At 16.2% G+C, this 19658-nt stretch overlaps 6 protein-coding genes across 6 annotated transcripts, besides 22 other annotated features; 4 read left to right on the top strand and 2 right to left on the bottom strand. All coding sequences in view use genetic code 6, as the record gives it.

Annotated features, from left to right (window-relative positions):
* Nucleotides 1–1173: 1173 nt before the first annotated feature.
* Nucleotides 1174–1208: a microsatellite.
* Nucleotides 1209–1487: 279 nt separating this feature from the next.
* Nucleotides 1488–1538: a microsatellite.
* A 795-nt stretch (nt 1539–2333) lies between these two features.
* Nucleotides 2334–2411: a microsatellite.
* Nucleotides 2412–4325: 1914 nt separating this feature from the next.
* Nucleotides 4326–6430, top strand: IMG5_142750 (tubulin-tyrosine ligase family protein, putative; the record flags this gene model as incomplete). The annotated part of the gene is made up of 8 exons (XM_004031270.1): nt 4326–4330; nt 4405–4427; nt 4779–5389; nt 5440–5514; nt 5556–5846; nt 5894–6099; nt 6157–6329; nt 6372–6430. 8 exons carry the CDS (start codon nt 4326–4328, stop codon nt 6428–6430), a joined length of 1443 nt encoding a protein of 480 aa, XP_004031318.1.
* Nucleotides 4708–4760: a microsatellite.
* Nucleotides 4708–4761: a microsatellite.
* Nucleotides 5463–5495: a microsatellite.
* Nucleotides 5853–5891: a microsatellite.
* Nucleotides 6431–6480: 50 nt separating the features above from the next.
* Nucleotides 6481–6517: a microsatellite.
* An 80-nt stretch (nt 6518–6597) lies between these two features.
* Nucleotides 6598–6673: a microsatellite.
* A 292-nt stretch (nt 6674–6965) lies between these two features.
* IMG5_142740 (hypothetical protein) lies at nt 6966–7264 on the bottom strand (the record flags this gene model as incomplete). Its single annotated transcript, XM_004031269.1, has 1 exon — nt 6966–7264. A coding segment is annotated over one exon (297 nt), but the record flags the coding sequence as incomplete, so codon positions are not given.
* Nucleotides 7265–7964: 700 nt separating this feature from the next.
* Nucleotides 7965–8031: a microsatellite.
* A 32-nt stretch (nt 8032–8063) lies between these two features.
* Nucleotides 8064–9263, bottom strand: IMG5_142730 (malate dehydrogenase nad, putative; the record flags this gene model as incomplete). Its single annotated transcript, XM_004031268.1, has 3 exons — nt 8822–9263; nt 8612–8768; nt 8064–8545 (listed from the first exon to the last, which is right to left on the bottom strand). The coding sequence occupies exons 1-3, from the start codon at nt 9221–9223 to the stop codon at nt 8064–8066; spliced, it is 1041 nt and encodes a 346-aa protein (XP_004031316.1). The 5' UTR covers nt 9224–9263.
* Nucleotides 8559–8600: a microsatellite.
* Nucleotides 9264–9931: 668 nt separating the features above from the next.
* On the top strand, nt 9932–11722 carry IMG5_142720 (hypothetical protein; the record flags this gene model as incomplete). The annotated part of the gene is made up of 2 exons (XM_004031267.1): nt 9932–10719; nt 10987–11722. The coding sequence occupies 2 exons, from the start codon at nt 9932–9934 to the stop codon at nt 11720–11722; spliced, it is 1524 nt and encodes a 507-aa protein (XP_004031315.1).
* Nucleotides 10735–10779: a microsatellite.
* Nucleotides 10907–10973: a microsatellite.
* A 50-nt stretch (nt 11723–11772) lies between the features above and the next one.
* Nucleotides 11773–11824: a microsatellite.
* A 329-nt stretch (nt 11825–12153) lies between these two features.
* Nucleotides 12154–12197: a microsatellite.
* A 31-nt stretch (nt 12198–12228) lies between these two features.
* Nucleotides 12229–12285: a microsatellite.
* A 252-nt stretch (nt 12286–12537) lies between these two features.
* Nucleotides 12538–12576: a microsatellite.
* Nucleotides 12577–13177: 601 nt separating this feature from the next.
* Nucleotides 13178–13217: a microsatellite.
* A 2504-nt stretch (nt 13218–15721) lies between these two features.
* Nucleotides 15722–15827: a microsatellite.
* Nucleotides 15725–15802: a microsatellite.
* A 285-nt stretch (nt 15828–16112) lies between the features above and the next one.
* Nucleotides 16113–16188: a microsatellite.
* Nucleotides 16115–16185: a microsatellite.
* Nucleotides 16189–16330: 142 nt separating the features above from the next.
* Nucleotides 16331–17318, top strand: IMG5_142710 (hypothetical protein). The gene is made up of 2 exons (XM_004031266.1): nt 16331–16453; nt 16510–17318. Exon 2 carries the CDS (start codon nt 16601–16603, stop codon nt 17243–17245), a length of 645 nt encoding a protein of 214 aa, XP_004031314.1. The 5' UTR covers nt 16331–16453; nt 16510–16600; the 3' UTR covers nt 17246–17318.
* Nucleotides 17319–17816: 498 nt separating this feature from the next.
* IMG5_142700 (hypothetical protein) lies at nt 17817–18760 on the top strand (the record flags this gene model as incomplete). Its single annotated transcript, XM_004031265.1, has 4 exons — nt 17817–17977; nt 18023–18157; nt 18221–18303; nt 18575–18760. Coding segments are annotated over 4 exons (563 nt in total), but the record flags the coding sequence as incomplete, so codon positions are not given.
* Nucleotides 18761–19658: the final 898 nt, after the last annotated feature.

The following is a 19658-nucleotide window of genomic DNA, read 5'->3' as shown; positions in this document are numbered from 1 at the left end:
AATAAATATAATAATAATAATAAAATTGTTAATAAACAATAGCAGTCAATTGAATATTATTAGTATGAAAAAAGAAAATAATCCACAAATTTAAATTAGAATAAATTTAATTTAAAAAATAAAATAAAATCATTAAATAATACTCATATAATTAAATAAGAAAATCAAATATCTTAAATCAATTCAGATTCTTCATATGCTTCTCCTAAAAAAGATACCATTAATAAAATAAAATACAATAGTCATAATAATAGTAGCATTAAGTCTGATTAAAAAATAAACTATGAATTGCAATAGTTATAATTTATGTATATATAATAACAATAATAAATAGAATAATATAAAGGTTTATATATGTAATAAGAAACCGTTCATTAAAATCTAAGATAATTTAATAATTTATATAATCAACAGCCAATTTATTATAATAATACATTTTAAAATTAAAACGATATTTTGTAAAAGCAAAATTTAAATATTTTAAATTAAAATAATATTTATGGATATAATCCTTAATTTAATTAAACTTAAGGAATCTAAATGTATTAATAAAATATATAGAGTCCTAATTTTATTTAATATCCGTTATAAAACTAATCATAAACATGTATATTATAAAACTAAGCATAACCATATTTAGGTAATAGTTAAAATTTTTATATGTAATAGCCTTAAGGAATAATTAATATGTAGAAAAGTTAATAAAATAATTATTAGTCTATAAATTAAAATCATTTAAATAAAAATTATTAATATTAATTCATATAACCACCTTAATAAAATACATATAATTAATTAAATTAGCTTTAAATAAATAATATGAGTATATAAAAGAATTAATGCAATCAAAATAATCAGGAAAAACCTACTATTATTAATTATTTAGAATTAAAAAAAGAACTTTAATAAAATAATTAAAATTTTTAGAATTCATAGGAATCATCATAAAAAAAATAAAATAATAAAAATTATCATTAAATAAATGTTTCAAACGAATAAACTTAACCTGTAAAAACAGGAGCTAATTATATTATTCAATATCATAAAAAATAAAATATATTAGAAGAATAAAATATACAATAGGAATAATAATAACTAAGTAAAAATTATTAATTTAATAATTAGGAGATGATTTCTAGAATTTCTAGTAATAATTAATTAATTGAATCTAATAATTTAAATAATAATTAAATTTAATAATAAATTAATGACCGATAAAATTAAAATTCTGAGTAGTTTTAAAGTGGAAAAATTATAAATAATTAATTCTAAGATTAAAATTAAATGCCATAAAATGAATATTTTTCTTAATATTAGAATGAATACAATTCTTATTAAGAAAATAATAAATAATATTAACTAAAAGAATAAAATTAAAATAAAAAATAATAATAATAATAAGACAATATGTAATTTTAATTATAAATATAATAATCTTTGAATATTTATTAAGAAAAAAATGTAATTAAATTTTAATTATTTTATAAAATATATAAAATTAGGAACAAATATAATAATAATATTATGAAGAAATATAAAAAAATAATAAAGAATCTTTAAAACAAATGAATAATTCAGAATTAAAAGAATTAAATTAAGAAAATTAAAAAAGTTTAGCAGAAATATTTTTAGAAAAAAAATAAAAACTTGCACAAAAAATATAAGAATAAAAAAAAACATAATAGTGTACAGAAGATAAATAATAAACGAAAAGAACAAAAGAGGAAATGATGAAGTTAAGAGAATTAATGAAATAATATGGAAAAAAATAAAGATAAAGAAAAAGTATAAGCGAAAATAATGAAAATGAAAACATAATTTAATAAAATTAACTCTTTTTTATTAATCAAGATAGTAATAATGTTTCAGTGTCTCCTTTACAAACAAATAAAAATCTATAAATTTTAACTCGGCTAGTATAAGGAGTTAAACCTTAAGTAAACAAAAATATTATTTTTATTATTTAATTTTTTATTTTTTTTAGATTAATGAAAAAGAAATGTATAATTTAACCAAAAAAAAATACAATAATCTTCCAGAAGTAATACAAAAGAAATAACAATAAGAAAAATAAAAAATGAAATAAAATTTTTTCAAAGAAAGAAATAATAAAATAAAAGAATTAGATCAGGTTTAATTTATAATAAAAATACTTTTTTGTTTGAATTTTTTTTTTTATTAGAAAAATAGAGAAATGCTTAGAAATAAATCAAAAAGTAATACATATACTAATAACAATAAATAATGAAAAAAAAAAAATATAATTTAAAATATATATTAATTTTTATTTAACTTTAATTGATTTTTTTCTATATAAAAATATTCCCTTAATATTTTTTTTTATTTGATATAAAAATTGATATTATTTATTTATTAATTTTGATAAAAAAATGTATTTTTTTTTTAATTTTATTTAAGATTTTTATATATTTTTAAAAATAGTTTATAATTTTGTTGTTTAATTATAAAATTTTAATTTTTTATAATAAATTTTTAATTAATTTAATTTATATTAATAAATATATACTATATAAAGTTTTCATTTTTTAAAAATATATTTATTCCATATTATATATAAAAAAAAGTACGTTAAAAATAAAAACTTTGTTTGTTAATATTTTAATACTAAAATAAATTATTTATATAATTAATTAATATTATATTTTTTTTAAAAAAAATATAAATAAATTATTTTTATAAGCAAAATATATATTTATAAATTAAATAATTATTAAAAATAAAAATGCTCAATAATTGTAATTAATAATAATAATCATATTAAGAAATGCAAACAGAATAAATGGAATATAATATAGTAAAAAATTGTATATAAAGCTAATAAAAGTCCTAAAAAAACATTAAGTAAAATAAAATAAAATAATAAACAAACTTTTAATAAAATAATCTAAAATCGCAAAAAAAATAAAACTAAAACATTGACCTTGTGTAGGATGATTAATTTATCTTTAAAATATAAAGAATTATTCCTGTTTAATAAATATTTTAAAACGAAAATTAAAACATATATAAGTATGCAAGCAATAAAACTTAATTATACAGTTTGAAAAAATTAAAATACTAAGAATTAGGTTTAAATTTTTATTTATGTTTATATAAATATATTTTTCTTTTAATAAATAAAAAAGGAAAATCATTATAAAGTGAAGAAAATATTTTAAATACGAATTCGGAATAAATAAAAAACAAAAAAGAATGTTTTAATAAAACAATATTATATATAAATATTAATTAAAATATAAAAAAAGTAAACAAATTTCCACCAATAAATGTTTAATAAAGTTTGATTTAAAGCATGAAAAATATTGAAAAAGTAAAAAATAGAAACTTTTTAGGGTTTTTTTTTATATAAAATTAACTTATTAATTTTAATATAATTATTTTTTAAATTATAATAAAAGAAAAAACTAAAAGAAAAATTAAATTAAATAGAAATAGAAACGTAAAATAATTAAGAAAATTCATAAATAATTAAAAGTGCAACATAATTAATAAAATTATCAAGCGAAATATAAAATGATTCAAATATAAACCTATTAAAATTGGAAAATCCTGAATAGAAAACAAATGATCTAAATGATCAAGAAGAAAACTCAAGAAGCCATTCAACATCTCATATAATAAAAATAGAAGATATAAAAACCAATATAGAAATAGGTTTTGAAAATAATACAAACGAAAAATTAGACTAATTTAATTCTAGATGTATAAAACAAGATAACATAATATAGAAATATAATAAATAAATATAATTACTTTAAAAAGAAAAGCCATTAAACAATTGTAAAATAAAAGAGAGCTTCAAAAAGTGTATGTGTAGCAATAGTTATAATAATAATTTATTAAGAATTAATAAATAAAAACGTAAAATAAATGAAACTGCGACCCCTAAAGCTAAAAAGGAGAATATTTAAAAAGAAGAAATTAAATTTTAATAATAATAAAGTCAAGTCATGTGTATAAAAAAATAAGTAGAAGAAGAAAAAATAATTCTCAAAACAAAAAAAACCAATATATAGAAATAAAAAAGAAAAATAAAACCACCTAAAAAACATAACCAAGTGAAGCATAAAATAGAGAATTGGAAAAAATAAACTAATATCATCTTTTTCTTAATATTATAAATTTTTCAAATAATATAGTTTCTCCATTTTAAAAATAAAAAAATATTTTTAAAATTTATGTTGGAACTGGAAATAATTGTAATTTAGTATAACAAAGTGTAAAACAAAGGTTTTGGCTATAATTAGTGACAAATAAAGAGTAAAAAAATTAATGTCATATCATTTGGACTTAATTAAGGTAAAATGATGTAATTTGTTAATTAAAACCATATAATAATTCTTAAATAAATGACTAATTTTCTAAATATTAATAATAATTAAGTGCTTCAAGTTGTGAAGAAAGTGGTATAAATATTTAATATATATATAAATATTATTATTTTAAAAATAATGAAATTATTTTATTAAGAAGAAATAATAGAAAACGATAAATAAAGAGCTCTAACTGCTCTTCCAAAAATAATAAAATCAAATTCTTTAAATAATTCATTTATGTAATAAAGTATAACAAATAATACATCATAAACATAACATTAAGTATAAAGATAAAATATAAACTAAAATAATAAATATAATATATAATATGAAAGTATAATTTATTAATAATAAAAATATGTTAATAAATTATATATTTATATATATATATGTTTTTATATATATCTATTTAAATATATTTATAAATTTTAAAATAGGAAGCTTCTTCAAGATCATTAACTCCATGCGTAAGAGGCAACATGAATTAAAATTCTTTAAAAGTATTATTGAATTATAATTAATAAATTCGTAAAATAGTTCATCCAATAGATATTAAATAAATTACAAATATAAATTCAGATTTAAAATAATTTTTTAAAGAATAAAATTTAGATCTATTCAAAAAATAGAATAAATCTTTCAGTATTCTTGAAGAACTTAATTCTATAAAAATGCATAATCATTTAGAGAATAATTGGAATTTATCTAATAAAAAAGCTATGTTCATTAATTTAAAGCATTATTATTTAGCTATTAAATAAAATCCTTTTGATAATATTCCTATTACTTTTCATATAAAAGAAGGTTTAAATGATCCTGAATATCATAAATTTATGGAATTTCATAAACAAAAAGAAGAGGAATGTAAAGAAAAAATACGTATTAGGCTTGAATGTAAATACTATTAAGATAAATCTAAATAATTGTAATAAAAAAATATGGTTAAACCTAAAAATATTTGGATTATTAAACCTGGTGAAGTCACAAACAGAGGAATAGGAATAACAGTTACTAACGATTTGGAATAAATATAATAAATATTACGCAAAAATGTAAAAAAAAAATACCAAAAATTATATATATATTAGAATTGAATATATAGGAATATTACATTAATGGAAAACCTAAAACATATATAGTATAAAAATATATAGATAATCCATTATTGTATCAAAAAGTAAAAAAAAATAAAAAAAAATTTAATATAATAAATAATAGAGAAAATTTGACATTAGATGTTATTTATTAATCTGTGTAGTAAAAGGAAATTTAAAAGCATATTGGTATTAAGATGGATATATAAGAACAAGTTGTAAAGAATTCAACTGTAAAAATTTAACAAATCGAATGATACATTTAACAAATGACGCAGTTTAAAAAAAATGCGATGATTATGGAAAATATGAACTTGGAAATAAACTTTCTTATAATGAATTCTAAATATATATAGATTCAAATTATCCCGAATAAAAGTTTAATTTTCATTAATAAGTTTATCAGAAAATGAAAGTTTTTTTTTTAAAAAAAAATAAAATGTTTTTAAATAAATTAAAAAGTAATAAGCATTAGATTGCGTAAAAGCCACTTTTTTAAAAATCGATCCTTTAAGAAGGGAAATGTCTTTTGAAATTTTCGGACTTGATTATATGATTAGTGATGATTTTAAAACTTGGCTTATTGAAGTTAATACTAATCCTTGTTTAGAATTATCTTCGCCTTTATTAGCTAAAATAATCCCTAATATGATTGAAAATTCATTTAGGTTATTTTAATTTAATTAATTTTATTTTATTATATTTTTTTGTGAAAAAAAAAAAAGAATTGCTATTGATCCTATTTTTTCACCTCCTTAACCTAATGTTTGGAATATTGATAAAAAAAATTATGTTCCTGAAAATTTTCTGGAAAACAATAAATTTTTGCTTATTTTTGATGAAAAATTTGATGGACCTTCTTTAAAAGAAATGTTTAAATTAAATACTGAATAAGATTGTAATTTTTTATTAATTTTTATATTTATATAATTTTAAATAGAATAAATTATTATCGAAGAAAATGATGAAGAAGAAGAATAAGAAATAGACGATGATTGATTAATATTATTTATATATTTTCTTACTTTAATAATATAAATATAAAAGTTTTTTTTATTTTATATATATTTTTAATTTTATTTATATATATAATATTCTTTATCATTATAAATTTCCTATTAATTAGATAAATATAAAATAATGTATATTTAATTTTAAGAATAGATAATATCATAAATAATATTAAATTATAAATTAAAAATATGCATTTTTAATATTTATTTATAAATAAAAATATATAATATATTATTTTCTTAACATATTTGTAATTTATTATATACTTAAAATATAATAATATAAATATTATTTTTTTATATTTTATTTTAGTTTTTTAATAATTTTATCACAATAAGAAAAGAAAAATTAATTTTAAATTATTTTTTGTTAATAAATATTTTTTAAAAAATAGATTTCATAAAAAATATTAAAAATAATATTTTAAATATATATATTTATAATAAAAAAATCTTTTAAAACCATATAAAAAATAAAAACTATAAATATATATATTCAAAATAATTTTTTTTTTTTTTTTTCAAACGTCCTTAGCATAAGTAACAGATGTAGGCTAGTTTGTATGAGGTAAAGGTTTGAAAACTCTTACTTCAATTTTATTTCCTTCATTAGTTGTTAAAACAAATGTATAATTAGTTCCTGCAACAACCTATTATTAAACCGAATTGACTTGTAAACCTGTATAGCTTTTTCCAAGTAATTAGTTAATGTCATTTAAGTGATGTTAAACTAAATCTTTATCTCCTTATGTAATTTCTTTATCTTAATGGCCACCGCACATCATTTTTATTAAAGGTTTTTTTTTTGTTTTTAATTAATTTTTTTAAATAAAAATAAAAATAATGTATATATAAATAAAAATTTTAAAAACTAAAGATATTCTTTTATTAAAAATATATATAATATTTTTTTAAAATTAACTTTTATAATAATATATTTTTAAAATATAGAATAAATAATATTTATTTTTAATTTAGAAAAAAAAAATATAAATCAAAATATTTAATCATATCAATAGATATATATTATTAGTAATTATATTTAATAAGAAATCTAAATAAATAGAAAAATAAAAAGTAAAATATATATATTTTTAATTTTTCTTTATATAATTAAATATATAATTACAAATATAGATGATAATTATATTTTGTTATATTTAATTATATTATTCTAATTTTAAATATAATATTTTTTGACATTATATTTATTATTTTATATTAAAAACATAAATATTTGTTATAATGATAAAATTAATTTGTTTTTAAAAAATAAATATTAAAAATAATATTTATATAAATTTAATTATATACAACTAATAATGTTAAATGTTAAAAATATGAAAATAATTGTATATAAATCAATAATATAACATATAACATTTTGTCGAAATTTTTGATAAAAATAAAATAACAATCTAAATCATTAAATTACTTAATTTATTTTACTCACTTATTGATTATTATTATTTTAAAATAAATTATAGAAAAAATAAATTAAAAATATGAGAGGATTATTAATATATATATATATATATATATATATATATATATATATATAATATATATATATATTTATATATATATTTATTAAAATCATATATTTTAAAAATAATTTTTCAAGAATTATTTTATTATTATTCCCCATTTTATTCTTCATCATCTATATTTTCATTATCTTCAAGTAATGTTTCTTCCTTTTCTTCTTATAACTCTTTTAAGCTATCCATAATTCTATTTTTTTATACCTCACTTATTTATAAATCTTTTACAACTTCATAATCGAAATTTTTGCAAATTACTGGTACTGAAAAAACAAAATTCTACGGTAAACCATAGAAGCTTCCGTCACAGTAAACCCCCATAGAAACAAATTCTCCATCTTTAGTCCCAAAAATCCAATTTTTTAAATGATCTTTTATAGCTACTGCAGCACTTAAAACAGATGAATTTTATCTAGCCTTAAGTACTTCTCCACCTCTTTTTTAAATTTTCGGAATGAAGTGATTATTTATCCATTATTCATCAAACATATTGATAGCTTTTTCTTGTCCGATAATTGCATGATTATGATCTGGATATAAAGTTGAACTATGATTTCCTTAGAAAATGCATATATAATATAATATTTTAATTATAAATAAATATTTATTTATTTTTTATTTACCCCAAATAATTACATTCTTAACATTTTCTATTTTTGTTTGAGCTTTTATTGATAATTATGCTAAAGCTCGATTATGATCTAGTCTAGTTAAGCAACTAAAGTTTTTTTTTGGAATATTTGGACAATTTTCAAGCAAAACTAAACAATTTGTATTAACCTATATATAAATTATATATATGTCTATTAATATTTATTTATATTAAAATTTACTGGATTAGCAATAACTAATATTTTAGTTGTTTATTTAGCCATTTTATTTAATACTCTTCCCTAATTTTTAAATATTTTATAATTTACTTATAATAAATCTCTTCTTTCCATACCAGGTCTTCTTGATTCCCCCCCTAAAAATATACCTATATCAATATCTTTGAACATTTTTTCTGGTTCAAAACCATATTCTATACTATTTACTAATTCAAAAGCACAATCATGTAATTCCATTACTACGCCTTCGAGTATTTTTTTTTACACTTCTATGTCCAATAATCTTATATTCATATGCTAATTAGGACCGAATATTTAACCGCTACATAATAAAGGATACATGGCATATGCAATATTTCCAGCTGCTCCTGTAATACATATGTTAATTGGTTTGTCTTAGTTCATTTTTTTAATTATATTTTAATTTTTATGATTAAAAAGTTTTGTTTTTTTTAAAAAAAAAATAATTAATAAATAAATTAATTAAAATCAAATTTATCTTCATATAATATATTTTATATTTTAATCTGATATAAAATTTTCTTTAATTACATTTATTTAAATATATATAATATTTATATTTTACAAAAACATAAAAAATGATTTTTATATATTTATATATATTTAAATTTTATCAGTAAAAATTTTTGATATAATATTTTACAAAATAACAAAAATTAAAAAGGCGATTTTTCTAATATATTATAATAAATTGTATTTTTTTTATATTAAATAAATCTAATATTATTATAAATATTAGAAAAATAGTTAATAAAAAAATGAATAAATAAAACATATAAAAAACTTTATATTTTTATTTTCTACTATAAATTATAGATATTAAATTTAAATATATATATAAAAAAATATAATTTATATATATATATATATATATACAAACATTATAAAATAAAAAATCTTTTATTTACTATAAATATATAATAATAATTACATACTATAAATAATAATATTTTTATAAAAAATAATTTAAAATATATAAAAAAAAATATGAACATCGAATAAAACTACAAAAAAATAGAAATATCGATAAGCTGCCGCAAGCTAAAAAATATGGATTTTTTTTCCAAATCTGATCCATTTGTTTAATTTTAAATGAAAAATGCCGAAACAAACTAATGGATAACAATAGGTAGAACTGAAACAATTAAAGATAATCTTAACCCAAATTTCAAAAAGACTTTTGTAGTCGACTACATATTCGAAGTAAAACAATAATGTAGATTTTAAGTACTCGATGACGATGGAAAAAATAGTTTTGATGAAGTTGGTGAATGTTAAACAACAATAGGGGCAATAGTTGGAGCCAAAAATAACATATATATAGCCGATATATAAAGGAAAGGGTAATCAGCTGGTAATATAGTAATTTTATCAGAAGCTACCTAAGATTGCAGAGATCATATTTATATGCAATGGAAAGGCGTTAAATTGAAAAATGTTGACGGCTTATTTGATAAAAGTGACCCTTTTTTGAGATTTAAAAGAGTTCGTGAAGACAAAATGTAATTCCTTAGTCATGAAACAGAAGTTATTATGGACAATCTTAATCCTATATGGAAGCCTTTTGAGATTACAGGATAAAAGTTATACAATGGCGACAAGTATAGGCCTATAAAATTAGAATGTTGGGATTGGTAAAAAAACTAAAATCATTAATTTATAGGCGAATGTCAATTTTCTATATAAGATTTGTTAAATGGGAAAAAAGAATTCGAACTATATGATAGTAAATAAAAAAAAACAGGGAATTTATAATTAATTAATTTTAATTTAACTGAGAGACCTACTTTTCTAGATTATATTAGAGGAAACACATAAATAAATGTTGTTTTAGCAGTTGATTTTACGGCTTCAAATGGTGCTATTTAATAACCTAATTCGTAAAAATAACTATTTATATATATATATATATTTATATATATATATATATATATATATATTAATTCTATTATTTACAATTACTTATTTTCACCTTTTTATTTTAATAATTTTAAAATATAAATTTAATGTTTTTTTTTTTAACTTTTTTAATAATAACAAAAAGAATTATTATAAATAATAGAAAAAATATATATATATATATATACATATATATATATATATATATATATATATAAATCATATATTTATATATTATTATTTTTTAGATTGCATTATATAAACCCAAATAATTAATAATTAAATTAATATCAATAAGCTATACTTTCTGTTGGAGAAATTTTACTTGATTATGATTTTGATAAAAAAGTTCCTTGTTATGGTTTTGGTGGCCATCCTAAATTTCCAAATTTTCACTTAAACGGAGTTTCACATTGTTTTCCATTAAGTGGAAATCCATAAGACACTGAAGCTTTAGGAACAATCGAAATTTTAAATTTATATAGATACTCTTTACAATATGTCAGTTTAAGTGGACCCACTTTATTCGGGCCTATTCTATAAGAGACACTAAAATTAGCTAATTTATGTAAAAGTTAAGGCTCTTAAATATATACTGTACTTTTAATACTTACTGATGGTGAAATTCATGATATGGAAAATACTATTGAGGCAATTATTGAAGCTTCAAATTTACCATTGTCTGTAATTATTATTGGGGTAGGAAATTCTTAATTTGATAATATGTAAAAGTTAGATGGAGATAATGGACAGTTAGCGGGGTAAGGAGGCAGAAAACCTTCAAGAGATTTAGTTTAATTTGTTCCTTTTAGAAATGCTAATTAAAATCCAATTGTTTTGGCCTAGTAAGTTTTGGCAGAAGTACCAGATTAACTTGTTAAGTATATGATTTAATAAGGTATTAAACCTACTCCTCCAACATATATTAATTAATCTTAAGCTGGTATGGGTTAAACATAAATGATAAATCTTTAATAATAATGATGTTTTTGTTTTTTTAAAAGGTATAATATTATTTATGTTATGCTTTTTTTTTTATTTAAATAAATAAATTTAAATTTATTTAATAATTATTTTTAATATTTAAAAAAAAAAATATATAATAAAATAATTAAAAAAAATCATATAATTTACATTACAAATAGAATGTATATATTTTGAAGTTGAATGTTAATAATTGTAAATTGTAAAAAAATTTAAAAAAATATTAAATTTTGTAATCCTGATAATAAAAATGGATTAAAGCATTACTATACAGAATTAATATTTGACTGTGGAGGCTTCAGCATGTCAAGAAAAGCTTTGTTAACTTTCTCTAGTGGATTTACTAGTTATAAATTTGTTTAGTTATTTATTTTAGTATGGAATCTTGTAAATTATGTTTTTGTATATACAATTTTAAAAAATATAATTATTATTAATATTTTGTTTATATTAAATATTTTATTAAATTAAATATACAGCTTTTTATTTCAGAAAAAGTAAAATTATATTTATTTAGATATAATATTTATTATTAATTTAAAAATAATATTTAATATCTAATTCTTTTTTAAGTATTTATTTTATAATTATAAATAAATAATAATTAAAAAAATTATTAAATGATAAATTTTCAATAAAAAAAAATATAATTAAATATTAATTAAATTAATATAAAATAATATATAATTATACTAAAATTTAAATACATTTATGTATAATTTGTTCTGTTTTAATAAAATTTAATTTTACATAAAAAAAAAAATTAAATAATTATATCTCAATATAAGTAAAGTAAAAAATATTAAATATTTATATTTTTAAATTATTAAGAATTTTTTATAATAATTATGAATATTACATAATTATTGATATAAATAAATATGTTAATTTATAATTTATTTATATATAAAATTGAAATATATATGATTATTTTGTTAATATAAAATAATACATATTTAATATCAAAGTAACGCAAATTAGGAAATTAGAAAATTAAATTTATTGAATAATTTATTTTAATTTATATTTATAAATTATAATTAAAAAATAACTAAATCATATTTTTTTTTAAATAAATATTGATTAAGATTTAAAAAATTTAATCTATGAAATTTTTTTAATTTATGTCTGATGGTTTTATTGAATATATGCAAATAATTTAAATTTTCAAAATAGTTTAAATTAAATATATTTATTATATATGTATATCTCTATAAATACACTATAATTAAAAAAAACCTTAATTAATAAGATTTTAAAATAAATATGCTATTAAGATAAATATTTATTATTTATAAATTCTAATTTTTTAAAATATATAAGATTATTTTATTTATATAAAATAGAAAATATTTAATATGCAAATAATTTTAATTTTTGAACTAGTGTTTATTAAATTAATCTATTATATATTTATCTATATACATAAACTTTAATTAGAAATAATTTTTTATTTATATATATATATATATATATTTATATATATATATTTATAATTTACTCTGTTTAAATAGTCACAATAAATTACACAGATGAATAAAAATTTATATGTGTATATTAGTTTATATTAAACTGCAGCCAGCTCAAAAATTAATATTATTTTAAACATACCTTTACTTAGTTTATTTTCAATGGAGAATATGATTAATAATAATAAATTTTAATAAGCAAAATAATAAACTTTGCAAAAATTTAAAATGAAGGAAAATTAAAATTAAGTTTGATAATATATACGGTAATAAAAAAATAATAAAATGTTTTTCAAGATAATTATTTTTATTTTATAATATTAAATAATATTTAGGATATTACAATTAAAAACAAAATAATGTTTAAACTAATGCAAAGCCTGTATTGTTAAAGCTATTTTTTTTATAGATGGAAGCTAAAATAAATAGAAACTATATATTCTAATTAGTCTTCAATATGTAACTATAACAATACAAATATAATGAAAATCTACTCTAAAAAATTTGAAACATTTTTTGGATGTTAATATATCTGAATTGTCTCCTTAATCTTTCTCTAATAGATTTTTGCTTGTAAATAAAATAAAAATACACATTTAACTATTAAAAAATTACTTATAATAAAGTATTAATAATTTTTTTTAATAAATATATATAAAAAAAATTAAATTTATTTATTTTATAAACATTAAATAAGAATAAATATAAAAAAAAATATTATATTTTTATGTTTAAAAATTTATTATCATATATTATTGAATTATATAATTTTAAAAAAATTAAAATAAACTTTATTTATATTATATTTAATAATATTATATTACAAAAGATAACTTAATTTTACAAAAAAATATATAAAATTTAATAATTTATATCTTTAATATATTTATTAATAATATTTTTTATTATGAATAAGTAATTAATCATTAAAAAATTTCGATATTTTATTTAGCTTAAGAATTATTAAATAAAAACTAAGATAAAATATCATTTTTAATTTAATTAATAATATTAGACTCCTCATTTGTTTATCCTTAAAAGCTTTCTATTTTGAGAACTTTTTCAGTTAATTTATGATCAATAATATTTTATTAAACTGTTTATTATATTAATCTAGAACAACCTTACTGCATAATATTTTATCTAATATTTTAAGGCAAAAATCTACTTTGGTTATCTTTTAATTATTACAAAGTTTAATTCATAATATTTTTCATTCTCCTTATATTTGAAGACAAACAATTGACATTTTATTATTATTAATTATTAATTTTCGTATTTCTAAAAATATCAAAAGTAGGAGCACGTTTTGTATTTGATTTTATTCTAAAATCTTTTTAAAAATGTGTACTTTTAGAATGTTATTTTATTGCATTATTTGAATTAATATTTGAACTGCTTTTCATATTCATATTAATTTTGTTCAAACAACTTCTTCTAAAATTTTATATACTTCCGAATTATTTTTAAATATTTTCATTAAGTTTTAAAGCCTCACTTTTACCTTTTAAAAGCGCTTTTTTGGCAATTATTTTCATTTCTTCCTTTTCCAACTATTCCATATTATAATTTTAATATTAAAAACTATCTATTTTTTAATTACTATTTGTAACTATAGGTTAAAGAAAATTATCGAAATTACTTTTTTATTATTTAACTTGTTGTATATTTTTTATTCCATCCAAATTCATTAATTACATAAATCTATCGTATTTTTCGGTTGCCTTATTTCCCTTTTCATTTATGAAATTTTATAAATTTTCTCTATTCATTCTATAAGATAAATAAGTTATCATATCCGAAAAATTTTAAGGTAAATAAATATTTCTTTCTTCCTAAGGCAAATTTTACTATTCGAAATTTCTTACATTTTTCATCATTTTAGAAAAAGCTTAATTTGCAGAATCTGATATTGCACATTCTTTAAACTCTTAATAATTTAAGGCATTATCTTCAGTTTTATCCACTATTTTATAAAAGCTTTCAAGATCCTCCTTACTTATTTGTATATTATATTTTTAAAACATTACAACCATTTCTTCTAAATCTAATGCATTAGAACCATCAGTGTCAAATTTTAAAAAAATTTTACGTATTTTCATCTCTTAGATTAACTCTTCGGGAAATAATAAATATTTTTTGCTTGCTTATAAATTATATCGTTATTTCAACCATTTATGAATTGCTATTTAATGCATTTATGATCTTTTGTTGTTTTTTAACTATTTTTATTTATATTTATTACATTTTTTTTTTTAAGTTATAATTTACAAATGTTTAATATTATTATGTATTCTCTAAAATTTCATTCATTTTTTTAATTATTTAAGTATAATTTTATAATATAAAAATATAATAATGTTATAAAATATAATTAAAAATAAAATTTATTTATTATAACATTTATAATTGATATTTATTATGATTATAATGAATAATATTATAAATATATATTATTTATAAATTTTTTGAACTATTTAATTATATCTAAATAATAAAAATTCAAATATTTATTTTAATTAAATGAATAATAAAATTATATAATAAAATATTTTTTATTAATTTATTATAAATTTTAAATATAATAATTTTTTATTTTATTAATTATAAAATAAATAAAAATTAATTTTTATTTTTAAGAAATTAATTTATTTTAATTAAAAAATAATATTATGAAATATTATTTTTCTATTAAATATATTTTAAAATATTTTTGTTTAAACAAAAAATATTATGTAGTAATAAATTCTTATTATAATTCTTATATCAATGATTATTTTAAACAAAAATATATTTTAATTATTTATATTTTTCTTTTAAATAAAATAATGATTAAAATAAAATGTATAAATAAATTAATAAAAATAATAAAATAATATACAAAAAAACAAAACAAAACAAAAAATAACGTAAATTCGTGCATATAATAATATAAAATTATTGTACATATATAAATAATAAATAAAATATTTTATATTTATATAAAAATAAATATATGTTCAATATAAATGACAATCTAAAACAATTGAAAAAAAAAAAAAAAACCATAAATTATTTATCAAAAATCGGTTTTAACACATTAAAAATTGACTAAAGTCTCCAAAAAAACAACAGCATTATATCCTAACATCATGACGCCTTTCCTTGTATTTAAGCGAAATCATGGTGTATAATAGATGGCAAAACCGGTAAATTTTAAAAAGGACATAAAACTAACGAAATTCGAGAAATAGCATCATTGACCAAAATCGCATCATTACAGGTATGCTTAAAATTAATTCAAAAATTTAAAATAAATCCTACCTAATTATATTTTAGTGTATCTGAAAACGCAGCATCAACAAAGGGCACTAGTTCTAAATTAGAAGAAAATGAATGGGTTTTGGTTCAAGATTTATTATATGCTTTAATGTTACCTAGTGGAAATGATGCTTCGGTTGTTTTAGCGGAAAATTTTGGGTGCTTAATTTATTTTGAGAGTATTGGGTAGAGTAAACTTTTTGAAGAAATTCATTCAGTAGATGTAACAGAGGATGCTTATATAAGTGATTATTTGTAACTTTTCCTATAGTAAATGAATAATTTATGTAATGATTTTGGACTTAAAAATACGAAATTCTCCAATCCTCATGGTATGAATAATAAAAATAATTACTCTACTAGTTTAGATGTGGCAAAGTTAACTTTTTAATGTTTAAAAAATGAAGAGTTTAGAAAAATTTGCAGCACGAAAAGTTATTAAGCAACTATTAAATTTGTAGAGTTAAATGATAAAGTTACAGAAAGAAATATTATTTGGGAAAATACTAATAAATTATTAGATAAAGGGTTTAAAGGGGTAAAAACGGGAATTACTAATATTGCAGGGGCTTGTTTAAGTTCATGGTATGTTGATTTTTTGGATGAGTTTAATAAAAATGAGTAGGCTAATTTAATTATTGTTGTTTTAGGATCCTTAAATTAAGATAGTAGGTTTGAAGATACGGTTAAGTTGGCAGATTGGTATACTTTGAAATTAAAAGAAAAATACTATGAAAATTATAATGATCACTGAAATTTTTTTTTAATTATATTTTATTATTATTGCATTTTTTTTTTTTCAAATAAAATTTATTTTTCATACCATTAATAATATATTAATCTAAAATTAAAATATGAATTAGAATTTAAAAAAATATGATTTTATATAATTTATTGACTTTTAAACTAATTGTTTTAACTTAAATTCTTTTTCATTATAAATTAATTTATTTAAAAAATATAATAAATACAAGTATTAATATTTTTTAGAATAGTAATAAATAATAAAAAATAGAAAATAATATTAATAAATACAAATAAAAATATATGAAACATCAATAAAATCTAGTAATCTATTTTTTTTAAAATAAAATTAAATATTTTTATTGTTTTGTAAATTTTTAATATAAATTCATTTCTTTGTAAAAGTTTATACTATTCAATAATTTCACTTTTTGTTTTAAAAAATTTAATTTTTAGTGAAAAAATATTAAAATATAATGAATATATGTATGTAGTATTGCATTTTAATATAATTTTGAGAATTTTATTCATATATTTTTTTTAATTTTGATTATTATATAAAAAATTTATATTATTATAATAAACATAAAATTTATAAAAAAATATTTATTATATATAATTTTTCAACAAAATGATTTAGCATATGCCTTATTTTTTAAAGCAAACACAAAAAAAACCCATTTAAAATAGAACAAGGACGACTGTACCTACATTTTTGCTAAAAACATACGAAATGTTAGAAGTAAATAACATTAATAATTAAATAGTAATATTATAAAAATAATAGAATTAAAACTATTAAGATATTGTTTGTTGGAATGAAGATGGAAAATCATTTTTAATAAGAAAATAAAATGCGTTTCGAGATTAATTATTGCCATAATATTTTAAACATAATAATTATGCATCTTTCGTGCGATAAGTATTTTTTTAAAAAGCAATTAAATAATTAATATTTTTATTTATATAAATTTATATTATTAAGTTAAATATGTACGACTTTCATAAAGTAAGAAATGAGAGCGGTGATTCTGAATATAAAAACGATTTATTTTAAAAAGGGAAAAAGTAAAAAAAATATATATATATATAAATTATATCTTATTAAATATTTGTATTAATTTTTCTTTTATATATTAATTTAAAAAATAATAATGCATTTATATAGATAATTACTGACAGAAATTAAAAGGAAAAATAATGATAATAATTTAAACGATGAATTTTAATAGTAAAAAGATTAAGAAAGCAACTAAAATTTAAATTTATATAATGGTAGTAATACATCAAATATTAACAATAATACAATTAATAATAATAATAATAATTAATTAATCAGTTTAGTTAATTAATAACAAGAAATTTTGGGAAATTTTAAATAAGATTATAATAATTTTCTAAATGATATGTTAAATTTTAAAAATAAATAACATGACTTAGATATCGCAATGAAAATGCTTATTCAACAACACGAATAGCTTTTGCGCGAAAATAAAATGTTGTGGGAAGAATTAAGAAAATAAAAGTAATTTTCATTATTATAAATATTATTTTATTAAACATTTTTTCATTTTATAGTGAAGTAGATGAAAAAAGGACTGAAAGATTGTTCCTTTTACTTGGATTTTTTTTATAATAATGCAATAATACAAATACTAATTAAATAACAGCTAGCAATAATTAAAATATGGCATTAAATTATTTTAATTAATAATAAAACAAAAAGAACTTTCGTAAATAAAAATAAAAATAAAAATTAATGAAAATAGTTTAAAATAAGAAAAAATATAATTTTTTAATAATAATAAAATATTATTTATTTTTTATAATAAAAAAAATAGAAGTATTTGATGATTGTGATATAAATAATTTATTTCAAGATTAAAATAGATAATAAATAATAATAACAGAAAAAATGAAATATTAAGATAAACAATAATAGAGAAAATTTAATTAAGAATAATAAGTAAAAAAAAAAAAAAAACTTACAAAACAAAAAAAGATTGATCAAAATAATGGAATAGTATCTTTACCAATAAATAAGAAAAAACAAGATTTAAGTTAACCACATTCAGTATAAAGGTTAATATAATAAATTCTTGAAGACAATGATCCAACAAATAAATAATTATTAGAATAAATTATTTAGAAATATATAAGTAATAAAGGGAACACTATATAAATGAAAACTGGAGGAGATAAATAGGGCATTTAACATTTTGAAAATAAAAGTTTTAAAAGAATTTGTGCTGAACCATAAATGGAAGAATAAAAAATAAAATAAATTGAATTTTCAAATGATGATTTAAAAATAAATTCAAATAATTAGATTTAATTGTTTGATAATAATAAACAATAAATTAATAATCAGAGTAATGAATATATGCCTTATATGAAAAATAAATAAGACGATAATGTAAATA

This window comes from Ichthyophthirius multifiliis (genome assembly GCF_000220395.1).
Source record: "Ichthyophthirius multifiliis unplaced genomic scaffold scaff_1120509251112, whole genome shotgun sequence".
NCBI lineage: Eukaryota > Ciliophora > Oligohymenophorea > Hymenostomatida > Ichthyophthirius > Ichthyophthirius multifiliis.
The sequence above is the reverse complement of the archived record's forward strand: the minus strand, read 5'-3'. Positions and strand labels throughout refer to the sequence as shown.